The sequence below is a fragment of the Leptopilina boulardi genome, unplaced genomic scaffold (genome assembly GCF_019393585.1).
Source record: "Leptopilina boulardi isolate dan_hultmark-lab unplaced genomic scaffold, ZJU_Lbou_2.1 LbouV2_150, whole genome shotgun sequence".
Lineage (NCBI taxonomy): Eukaryota > Metazoa > Arthropoda > Insecta > Hymenoptera > Figitidae > Leptopilina > Leptopilina boulardi.
Window position 1 is genome coordinate 15,601 of NW_026137697.1, and position 12,924 is coordinate 28,524.

Below are 12,924 nucleotides of genomic sequence, written 5' to 3' on the forward strand. Positions count from 1 at the left end.
GTCACTTTTTTTTAAAAATTATTTTTTCTTTTTAATTATCTTCTTTCACAATCATGTACATAAAATTCCCATGTGAACACTTCATTAAAATACTAATTCATTAATAACTTTTTCTATTTCACGTTTGCCGCAGTCCCCGAAGAATTTGCATTCATTTAGTGAATGGCTAACGGAGCTTCGAAATAATTCGCAAAGTTTCAATAAACAAGGACTCGGAAATGTTTCCCCAGCAAAAGTTACAGTGTTCATATATATATTGAGAAGCAAACTTTGTGGCCTCTAAAACTTTTCGACGAAAAGCATTTCCCCTCTGGTGTTTATTGGAACTTCCCTTCTCGTGGGTTTATTATCCTGAAGCTGTTTTGCAAAATCTCGCTTATCTTTCAAAGAAGCATCCATTAATGATGACAACATTGATTTTGTACATAAATTATTAATCATTGATATTGATTTTTTTTTTAATTTTATCATTGAAAGATAAGTTTAAATTTCAATTTGTTCAGATTAATTAATCAATAACTTATTTAATACTATGGAAAACGAAACAAACATATAAAGGGAAAGACTTGAAATTTATGATTAACATTATTATAGATTATAAAATAAAGAGCTTAATTTTAAATTCTTATGAATTACGGTTAAAGAAACATATTTTTTTATATACAATTTAACTTCGTTCTAATTTAACGAACAGTATTTGCTATTAGCATTTAAGAGTATAAAATTCGTAATAATTGATTGAGTGAAACGGCAGAATTTTTTTTTTTTACACTTTAAACTCAAGCGCTGTCACGTTTCAACTCAAACATTTCGAGTATAATTGTTACGATTGGAATTGCGTAATACTATTTTGTATACTTTTCACGTAACGATGTGTAAAAGTATATTTATTAAAAAAAAAAAAAGCTTCAGTCTATTAAAAATTATAAACGAAAAACTTAGATCTGAGGCTAATGAAGAATTTTCAAATATCTCCTAAATCTAAAAAGTCTTTTTCAAAATTTCCTTTAAAAATTAATTTTAATAAATTATTCCTTCTTTTTCAAAAATATTAAATTTTTCTCATGCAAAAGGAAATTGAAAAAAAATTTTTTTTTAAATTAGTACTAAAAAAAATCAATATTTAACTCAAAATAATCGAAATATTAAAAATTATCAGCCGTTTATAAATAATAATTTTTCAATTATAATTGAATAAAAAAAAAATCAAATATTTTTTACAACACATAAAAGTGTTATGATAAAAAAAAATCGCATTTGATAATTTAAGTAGACAAAAAAATACAAAATTAGTATTTTTGAAAGTGAAAAAATAATAATTAATAAATGGAAAATTTTTTTTTGGAAGAAAATGATGTTTTAAAATTATTAGAAGATGATTTTTTTATATGAGAAGATAAAATGAGTGTTTTTTTTTTTTTGAAAACTTTTCTTATCAGAGAGATGAAACTATTATACACATAGAAAAGTTTTCAATGTTTATGAGAAAAAGAAAGAGAGAGAGAGAGAGAGTTGATTGTGTCACTCTCTAGTCTGTGAAGATTTTGCGCGAACGAACGCATTAGTTGGTACTGCTGTTTCTGCTGCGGGGCCAGTTGAGGGAAGTCTTTATGGAGTTACGCCTGAGCTTGGAGTAGCTGTAGGGATTGCGGTTGACGAGGCAACGGAAGTGGTTAAGTTAGGAGGTGCATACGGACTTCCACAAAGTTGGTCTGCTATACGGCCACCCTCTCGAAGACCACTTAAAAATGCTCCGTGCACTGTTGCTGGATAATTGCGTATCGTGTGTTCGCCTGACAAAACAAATAAAAGAAAAAAAAAAAAAAAAAAAACAAACAAACACATTTTTATTAGTCAAATAACAAAAGGAAGGGACCATTTTGTGGCTAAATGCCAGAACGGCTCTAGACGAATTCTCAGAAAATTATTATATTCAATATCACACACGCAAAAACCAAAAATTTACCTTTTGTATTATAAGAAAAAAAAAATTTGTTTCAATTATTTAATTTGTAAAATATTTAATTTTTTTGAAAAGGCTCTTTTTAAAAAGTATAATTTTTTTTTTCAAAAGGTACAAAAATATAACAATATTTTGTCAAAAAAAATAAAATAAAATAACTCCCTTATTTTTCGCTATTCTTCTCTCTGATGTTTATTTCAACTTTTATATTTAGAAGAGAAGACTCTCGACAAGTTTTTTTTATGACTTTCTTTAACATCACCAGTATATATGAAAGAATATTACTTTGCAAGAAGTATTACAGCCATTAAAAAAAAAAATGAAAACGTTTCATAAAAATATGTTTTCTGTAATATAAAAAAAAAGAGTTTAAAATTTTGCAAATAATTTTTTAAATACATGTAAATTGGGATTAAAAAAAAATTTTTTTATAGTATTTGAAAAGAAGAGGAACTCACCGGCGAAAAACAAACGTGGCTGGGGTGGAGGTGCTCCTGGCGGTTGATTGGGCGGTGGTGAGGGAGTCACGGGTGCAGCCAGAAGGTCGTAGTCACTTCCGGAACTTCCAACGGCTACAAAACTATAAGATCCACGAGCCCAGGGATCTGCACGCCACCTTGTAACAACACTCTCACGGGGCTGAGGCACAACTTGGTTTCCAAAAATACCCTAAATTTTTCGCAATTAAAAATTTTTTTTTAATTAAAATTTTTAATTAAAAAGTAAAAAAAAAAATTACCAACTAACGCTTATTTCTAAAAATAAATTATATTCATTATGAAAAATTTTTTTTTACAAGTTAAAAAAATAAAAATTATCTGACAATATTTGAAATTGATTTGATGGAAAAAAAAAAATTCAATCTCTGAACACTTAATTGAAAGGAATTCAATATTTGAATGCTTCTGGTATGGCTATTATATAAAAATGATAAATGATAGTTTACCTTGAGTACAGCAATACAACGGCCAATGATGACGTCGTCACTAACATTTTCCATAACACAAGCAGCTTCACCAGCGACCAGCGCCAGAAGAACCGGCGCTTTATACAAATTCCAAAATAAAAAAAGTTCGCCACGAGACGCCGTTGTACTTCCAACATGACCGAACAAGTTTGCCGTCGGATCCCAAAAAATACGTTCGAAACATAATACCACCTGAAAAACCAGAATTAAAATGAATTTCAAATTTTTATTAATTCCTTTCTCATTCCTCGTTTATTTTTTTTTTTGCATAAATTGAAAAACAAATCACGTTTCATTCGAAATAAATGATTCACCAAGTGTCAAAATAAAAAAAAAAAAAAAAAAAACAACATACTGTTATTTCATTTATAATTTAGAAAAAAAAACTGAATCTCATTTATGCATATATATTTATGATTTAGAATTCTTCAATTCATATAAAAATTAATTTCTTGCCAACGATTTTTATAATGTCTCGATGAAGGGATTTTATTGTAAAAAAAAAAAAAACATTGCCGAATGAAATCGACTTTAAAATTCTTAATGATTGAAGAAAAAAAAAAATGGAAATTGGAAAGATTTGATAACTGAATGCAATTAAAAAGGTAGTTTTGTGTGTGTGTAGATTAAATATAAAAATTTAATCAACGTAAATTTATATTAATTATTTTTAAAAAATAGTTTTTTTTAGAAATATATACATTTTTCAAAAATATTTTCAAAATATTGAAAAATTCAAAAATTTATTCATTACGGTTTTACTTTTGAAAATTGCCAAAAAAAAAATCGAAAATTAAAATTAATAAAAATTTTATAATTCAATTAATTATGAAAATAATTTCAAACCAAAATCAAAAATTAAAAAAAGCAAATAAATTACAACAAGAATAATTAGATAAATTAAAATAGGTAATTTTTAAAAATCATTATGTTTTCAAAATATTGGAAAATGAAAAGAAAAAATTCAATTTAGGTTTTTTTCTTTCAAAAATTACCAATTGCCAAAAAAAAACTAAGAATTAAAATTAATTATAATAATAAATTCAAACGAAAATCAAAATTTAAAAAAGCAAATAAATTACAACAATAATAATTAGATAAATTAAAATAGGTAAATTTTTAAAAATCATATGTTTTCAAAATATTGGAAAATGCCAACAAAAAATTCCTTTTTCTTTCGAAAATTATCAAATGCCAAAAAAAAACCAAGAATTAAAATTAATTAAAATAATAAATTCAAACGAAAATCAAAATTTAAAAAAGCAAATAAATTACAATAATAATAATTAGATAAATTAAAATCGGTAAATTTTTAAAAATCATTATATGTTTTCAAAATATTGGAAAATGCAAAGAAAAAATTCAATTTAGGTTTTTTCTTTCGAAAATTACCAACTGCCAAAAAAAAACCAAGAATTAAAATTAATTATAATAATAAATTCAAACGAAAATCAAAATTTAAAAAAGCAAATAAATTACAACAATAATAATTAGATAAATTAAAATAAGTAAATTTTTAAAAATCATTATATGTTTTCAAAATATTGAAAAATGCAAAAAAAAAATTCAATTTAGGTTTTTTTCTTTCAAAAATTACCAATTGACAAAAAAAAAAAAACTAAGAATTAAAATTAATTATAATAATAAATTCAAACGAAAATCAAAATTTAAAAAAGCAAATAAATTACAACAAGAATAATTAGATAAATTAAAATAGGTAAATTTTTAAAAATCATATGCTTTCAAAATATTGGAAAATGCAAACAAAAAATTCAATTTTCTTTCGAAAATTATCAAATGCCAAAAAAAAACCAAGAATTAAAATTAATAAATTATTAAAAAATAATTTCAAACAAAAAACTAATTAAAAAAAAAAAAATAAATTGCCACAAGTTTAATTCAGATATAAAATGTTTAAAAATAAGAAAATGTATGAAATTTCAATTTTTTTTTTTGTAAAATTAGAGAATAATTGAAATTTCAATTTTTTTTTTCTAAAATTAGAGAATAATTTTAATAATTTTCTCACCTTGTTTAGATTGCCAAAGCCCAGCCTTTGAATGGCTTGTGTTTTCCAATCGGGAAGTGGAGGATTGAAACTTACAGCTGAAGGTGCAGCTTGAGCTTTTAATACACCTAAAGGAAGAGTAACGAGAACAGCGTCAGCTTTATAGACAGTGTGACTATTTTGTGGACTTCTTGCTGGTGCTGCCCAAACTTCAACTCCATTTGCTCCATATCTTACAGCTCTGGCTGCTGTATTTAATCGAATATCCAAACCCTCAGAAAGTGCCACCGGTACACACGAATATCCATTTCGAACTGAAAATCAATAAAATCAAATAAATATCACCAAAAAAACAAATTTTTTTTATACCATTTTTTATTCATTAAATAAAAAAAATAATTCTTTTTTATATAATTAATTAAATAAAAAAAATATTTTTTTTTAAAAATAAAAATTCTTTTTTATATAATTAATTAAATAAAAAAAAAATTTTCAAATAAAAATTCGTTTTTATTTGTTTTAAACAATTTTTAAAAAAAATTAATATTCGTTTTTATTTCAAAAAAACTATTTTTATGAAATAAAAATGTAAAATTTTTATTTTTATCAAATAATTTTTTTTGCAATTAAAATTTGCTGAAAATATCTACTTTTGTGAATTATTCAAATCTTAAGAAAATAAATTAAAAAATGAATTTTTTTTTTTTTTTAATGTATTTACTTTCATAAATACAAAGATAGAGACATCAGAATGTTTAAGGTAAATGAAATTATAAAAAGAGAATGAAAAAAATAAGTAAAGTAAAAATTTTTCTTGAATTCAACGCGCATATTTCGTTAGTTATATAAGTTTATTAATCATGAGTGACCTAAAAGTGAAAAGAAAGGGACACAAGTGATAATATTTTATCATGTCTGTTGGCATGATTTCCGTGTGTCTTATTATTTATCCTTTTTTTTTTTTAAATAAGCAATTTCTCTTTTCCTTCTTGTCTACTCTTCTTCACTTTTTTTTTTCGAGTAAAACTGTGTTCTTCATTTATGTGCGCTTATTCCACTTCTTTTGTTACCTTTAGTACTTTGTGCCAGAGAATGTATAATAAATATTTCATTCCTTTTAGGTCTTTTTTTCCATTATCTGCATCCATTGTTGTTTGTATTTTTACCACATTTTATCTCTCTCTCTCTCTCTCTCTTTTGGTTTTTTTTTTTTTTTTTTGCTGTCGACTCTTCTCCTCACACCCACAATTGAAATGATGAACGGAAAAAAGGCACGAGCCAAGTTTAACGTAATTTTAAACGTTTCATATCGTGACGTTCTCAAACAAGAGTCGTGAAAGTTTTATAGTCTTTCTCTCTCACTCACTTTTTTTTTACTCCCTCTTTATTAGATGCAAGCTGCTTCGGGTTTTTTTTTAAGGAAAAAATTACCCTTCGATCGTGGAACTTTATATTATACTTTTTTTTTCAAAAAATTTATCTCAAAGGGAATAAAAAATTAAAAATACAATACTACTTCGTGTCTCTACGAGGAAAAAAAATGAAAATTCCTTTTCAAAATGATAATGGATTAATTTTTTTTTCCCCTTAAAATAAATATAATTATTTTTTTTATTTAATGCAGAAATGTTAAAAATTTATATTACTTTTAATATTAATCAAATTTAATTTATTTAAAATTAATAAATATTATAATAATAAATTAAATAATTACTATAATAAATAATAAATAATAAATAATAAATAAAAAATTAAAAATCTATTTTTTTTTCTCAAAATGTTTCTTTTTAATTTAGTAAAATAATTAATTATAATTTAAACAACTTTTTTGTTTTATCATCAAAGGAAATTCTCTTAAATGAATATTAGTAGGAAAATCCCTTTATGATAAAAGAATTACTTTTTAAAAAAATATATAATTTGTTGATATCAATATTTTTCATTAACATTTTTTTTTTTTTTTTTTTTTTTCTTTTTTTTCACTTTCTTTTAATCAATACTTGCATTACTTTGAGAAAATGAAATTTTTTCCCTCTATGAAATTTTCTTTTTTTCATTTCTCTACAATGGTTAATCAATATTTCACCAATAAATGCCAATATTGAGAGAAAATAGCCAATATAATTATAATAAATAAAATATGAAAATTAAATTTTACAGATAATTCATGTTCAAACAAGTGACATTTTTGTATTTCATTATATAATCAATGCAATATTTTGCCCTTTCATTATTGAGAAATAAATTATAATTTTTTTTAAAAACATTTAAAATTTCATCATTATAAGCAGTTAATACTTTATGTGTATTAAAATGCGTTAAATTAAAATTTTCTATATCATTGACATTCTCTATTTGTCGTTCATTATTTTTAATATAACTGAGATTTGTCAAAAATGTGAATAAAATACTCGATAAAAAATATTGTAAAATTAATATATAACCAAAAATAATTCTTTGTTTTCATTTTTTTGTTTCATTGTCAATTGTAAAGATCAAAATTATATTTGTAAAATTACAAATGGATTCCAAATTTATGGATTAAATTTTAAGATGAAAAAAATTAGCCAAAAAGTCATTATAAAAAATGACAATTGAAGAATTAAATAAATTGCATGTTTTCCAATTTCATTCATTATTATCAAAATAATGAGAATCAAATACAGGTACAATGACAGAAAGAATATTGTCATTTAAAATTATACTTTTTAAATTATTCCTGTCAATTGCATCTAAGCCAATAAAATTTATTAAAAAATTAATTTCATGATTTTTTATTTTTTTCATTCAATATACCGGGTATTAATCCAAAATCTGTGGTTAAAAAAATATCATAAGTAAAATTTAATTTCTTTGCTAAAGTTAAAAGAATCATTGAATATGGTTCATTGATTTCTCTTCTTTTTGTAATTAAATTTTCCTTAACAAAAAAAAAAAAAAAAAATGGTGTATCATTAAGAATACCAATTCGCATTTTGTAACCATGTAAATTAATTAATTTCTTTGGAAATAATTGAGTGGAATTGAAAAATTTTTCAATATTATAAATTTTTGTAAAAGGATTAAAATTAAATACAACCTTAGAATTTGCCGTGTTTTTATTTACTGAATTTTTCTCATTTATCCGAAGAATAGTGACGTCCAAAAATTGTTGACTCTACAAATTACGAAATAATTTTCGATATGTAAAATTTTCATTTTTTACAAAATGCACAATAAGACATTTGGGACGTGTGGAAATTTTCGACAATTTCATCAGTGATTTTAATAAATTAATCGTCCATTCTTCATATTGATTTTTTGTTTCATCGATAAAGAGAATAAATATTGTTTCTCTAATATTTTTCAACGATGATAATTTATGGAATTTTTTTTCTCTCCAATTAAAATTATTTTTTGAAATTCACATTTATTACTGTAATCGCCCGTTGAATGTTTATGATCATTTGTTCGATTTTTGAATTTTTGTATTTTTCACAATTTGTTGTAATGTCAAATCTTTTTTCTAATAATTTAGTAATTTTAGAGAATTTGCTTTTGAAATTTTTTTAAAAAATAATTGAAAATTGATGAAATTACTGATAATGATAAAATGAGGGGTGATTAAAATTTTAGTCTTTTTTTTAATAGAAAAATGCAAAAAAATTTTGAAAAAAAAAACTATTTTTTTTCTGAGAGTTTTGAAGTTTGTTCGTTGAAATGAAGGAAAGTACTGAAAAAAATTAGAAAAACTGAAAATACAATCAATATAATATTTACATAATTTTTTTTTCCATTTCAAAAGAATTTACATAATTTTTTATTTTTTTATTTTTCCTCACTTTACATTTTTTATTACTAAAGTACAAAATATTAATCTCATACTTTCTATCATAATTGTTTTTTAACTAATGAAAAAAAAAAATGCTTCAAGGAAAAAAAAAGTTCAAAGTTGAAAATTTCAATTTTTTCCAAACGTTCCACATTAATTTTCTAATAAGGTTTTAGTGATGATAAATTATGTAAATTTTTCGATAAAAAAAAAAAAGGGAGGCGCCAATAATCGCGAATCTTCTCAGCACATATATATATATATATATATTGGGGCGAGTTTCACCAAGTGTCTTGACCTTGAAACACTTTCGATAATGCCTAATGAATCGACCATATTGAGGTGGCACGACGGAATGTAAAACGACCATACGAATGACGATCAGATGGGCGGAGGCCATTACTCACGTTGTCCAGAACGACGTCAGCCACACTGGGTGTTGTACATAATTAAACGTCCGCAATATATACGATAGTCATCGGTGACCATCGGGGTATTTTTTTTTTTTTTTTTTTTTCAATTTTTTTTTTTCATATACAGCAAATCATCTTCTTTTTCCCCGATTAGATTTGATTATAGATGTCATTTGTCTCGTCACTTGCGTTATATTATCCTAAATATATATATAATAATATGATCCCAACTTTGCCTATAGCGTGTACCTTGTTAAATCCACAAAAAAAAATTAAATACTATATATATATATATATGCTCACGAAATTTCTTTTCATCATTCATAATTTATATATATATGCGAAAGTATTTGTGTATTTTTTGTTCATAGGTCATTGACACGTTCAAACTAATGATGAAGTATTTTTTTTTTCTTGAGAGAATATATAAGAAGAGGAATGTAATATTTATAATATTATTTATATAATACGAGAATAATAATAATAATTTAACAAAATAAAAAAAAATTATTTTTATTATAATAATAATATACCAAAATAATTATTAAATTAATATAATTTGGATCAATTTGGTACTTTAATGTTAACTGTTTTATTTTTATTATTTTATTGTTATTTTTATAATAATACTGATAATAATAATTATTATTTTTTATTTTTATTATTTTATTGTTATTTTTATAATAATACTGATAATAATAATTATTATTATTATTATCAGTATTATTATAAAAATAACAATAAAATAATAAAAATAAAATAGTTAACATTAAAGTACCAAATTGATCCAAATTATATTAATTTAATAATTATTTTGGTACTAATTTGATAAATTTTAATTAATAAAATAATATTTATTATTAGGGCAATTTAGGCCCTAATTTTTTATTAGGGCGCAATATGTAAGAAAATATCAATTTTATAAATTAAAAGATTATTAAGTTTCGTTTTCTTAAACATTTAAGTGAAAAAAATTTTAGTAACAGTAGTAAAAATACGTTTTAGTCAGACAAATATTTATTTAAATTTGTCTGATTTTTAGCAACAGTAGTATAAGTACGTTTCAGTCAAACAGTCTAATTTTTTTTTTTGGAAAAATTTTTATGGCAGTAGTAAAAGTCTGTTTTGGTCAGACAAACATGGAATTTGTGTACGAGTAGTACAAGTTCGTTTTGGTCAGACAAAATTACATTTTATAATTTTTGTCTCAGTGGTAACAGTATTTTATAGTCAGACGGTGTAAATTTTTATGCATTTCATGTTAGTAGTAAAATGCCTTTTTGGTCAGACAAAATTGCTTCTACAAATTAAAAAAAATTATCAGTAGTATAAGTACTTTTCAGTCAGACATACGTTTATTTATTATTTATTATTTATTTTAATTAATTTATTTATTTTTTATTTTTCAATGTTAGTGATAAAAGTCTACTTTGGTCAGCTAAACGTATGTTATTTTTGTACAAGTAGTAAAAGTTTGTTTTGCTCAGACAAAATTAAATTTAAATATTATAATTGTCATGTCAGTAGTAAAATTCAGTATTAGGCAGACAAAATTTTTTATAATAATAGCAATAATAATAATAATAATTATAATTAATAATTATTACTCCCATTTCCGCTTCCAGTTTTTCCAATTTCCACATCCATTCCTAATTCCATTTCCACTTCTTCCAATTTCTATTTCTATTTCCACTTCCACTATTTTTAATTATTATTACTCCCATTTTCACTTCCACTTCCATTTCCACGTTTTTAATTTCCATTCACACTTTCACTTTTATAATTTTTATTCCCACTTCCGTTTCGATTTACAATTTTACTAATTTTCACTTCCATTTCCTTTATGTCCAATTTTCACTTCCATTTTCAATTTTCCCAATGGAAATGGGAGTGAAAATTGGAAAAGTAGAAGTGAAAATGGAAATGGAAATTGAAAAGTGGAAGTAGAAATTAGAAAAAGTGGAAATGGAAGTGAAAATTCGAAAAGTAGAAGTGAAAATTGAAAAAGTAGAAGTGGAAATGGAAATTGGAAAAGTGGAAATTAGAAAAGTAGAAGTGGAAATAAAAGCGGAAATGGAAATTGAAAAACATGGAAATAGAAGTGAAAATTGGAAAAGTAGAAATGGAAGTGGAAATTGGAAAAGTGGAAGTAGAAATTAGAAAAAGTGGAAATGGAAATTGGAAAAGATGGAAATAGAAGTGAAAATTGGAAAAGTAGAAGTGGAAATGGAAGTGGAAGTTGGAAAAGTGGAAGTAGAAATTAGAAAAAGTGGAAATGGAAATTGGAAAACATGGAAATAGAAGTGAAAATTGGAAAAGTAGAAGCGGAAATGGAAATTGAAAAAGTGGAAATGGGTGTGAAAATTGAAAAAGTAGAAGTGGAAATAGAAGTAGAAATTGGAAAAAGTGGAAATGGGAATGAAAATTGGAAAACATGGAAATAGAAGTGAAAATTCGAAAAGTAGAAGTGGAAAAGATAATTGGAAAAGTTGAAATGGGAATAGAAATTGGAAAATATGGAAATAGGAGTGAAAATTTCAAAAGTAGAAGTGGAAATTGGAAAACATGGAAATAGAAGTGGAAATTCGAAAAGTAGAAGTGGAAAAGATAATTGGAAAAGTGGAAATGGGAATAGAAATTGGAAAATATGGAAATAGGAGTAGAAATTCCAAAAGTAGAAGTGGAAATTGGAAAACATGGAAATAGAAGTGAAAATTCGAAAAGTAGAAGTGGAAAAGATAATTGGAAAAGTGGAAATGGGAATAGAAATTGGAAAATATGGAAATAGGAGTGGAAATTCCAAAATTAGAAGTGGAAATCGGAAAACATGGAAATAGAAGTGGAAATTCGAAAAGTAGAAATAGAAAAGATAATTGGAAAAGTGGAAATGGGAATAGAAATTGGAAAATATGGAAATAGGAGTGGAAATTCCAATAGTAGAAGTGGAAATTGGAAAACATTGAAATAGAAGTGGAAATTCGAAAAGTGGAAGTGGAAATGAAAATTGGAAAAGTGGAAATGGGAATAGAAATTGGAAAACATGGAAATAGGAGTGAAAATTCCAAAAGCAGAAGTGTAAATGGAAGTGAAAATTGAAAAAAGTAGAAGTGGAATTATTTCTTAAATGTAAATAATTCGCAATTTATAAAATCATTCCTAAACATGACTTGGAAAATTTATATAAATTCCCAATTCTATATTGATCATACATGAGTGTTTTGCGGTTCCATTATCCCCGCTCTTAAAGACTTAAGTTTTCCTCAAGTTGTATGAGGAGCCATTATACAGTTCTCCTTTATCAAATTCCATAACTATATATGTATATATATATATATATATATATATATATATATATATAATATATATTCAATGGGTAATCTAGTGGAGAATTTGATGGAACACCTTTGTGGTTAATCGAGGGATTCGACAGGAACTCGCAAGTTGTTTTGAATGTGGGAGAGGAGCTTTGAAGCAGAGCAAGTACCTTGGGTTTGTAAACCGCAAATCGTAGTATACACGTGTTACCTAAAATATGAACTTCAAAGCCCAGAGAATCTAGAGCAAATATGCCAAATTCATGTCATGTTGTACTGTATACGCGACTATTTGCATCACGTATATTAACTCGCAAAATTACTAATATATTTAATTAGTTTCCATTGTTTAATTTTTTCTAATTTTCTATTATTATTTAATTGTAAAATTATTAATTTGTAATTAAATAATTATTAATTGTAAAATTATTAATTTGTAATTAAATAA

General features: G+C 24.3%; 1 protein-coding gene across 1 annotated transcript in view; it reads right to left on the reverse strand.

Annotated features, from left to right (window-relative positions):
- Positions 1–18: 18 nt before the first annotated feature.
- The window catches only part of LOC127276611 (lysine-specific histone demethylase 1A), a 169,747-nt gene continuing 156,841 nt past the window's right edge, over positions 19–12,924 (reverse strand). The window contains exons 11-14 of the mRNA XM_051297168.1: positions 4,960–5,252; positions 2,910–3,122; positions 2,422–2,632; positions 19–1,793 (exon numbers count right to left, since the gene is read on the reverse strand). Coding sequence (XP_051153125.1) covers positions 1,609–1,793; positions 2,422–2,632; positions 2,910–3,122; positions 4,960–5,252 — 902 coding nt within the window. The 3' untranslated portion in view covers positions 19–1,608. The remainder of the gene's footprint in view (positions 1,794–2,421; positions 2,633–2,909; positions 3,123–4,959; positions 5,253–12,924) is intronic.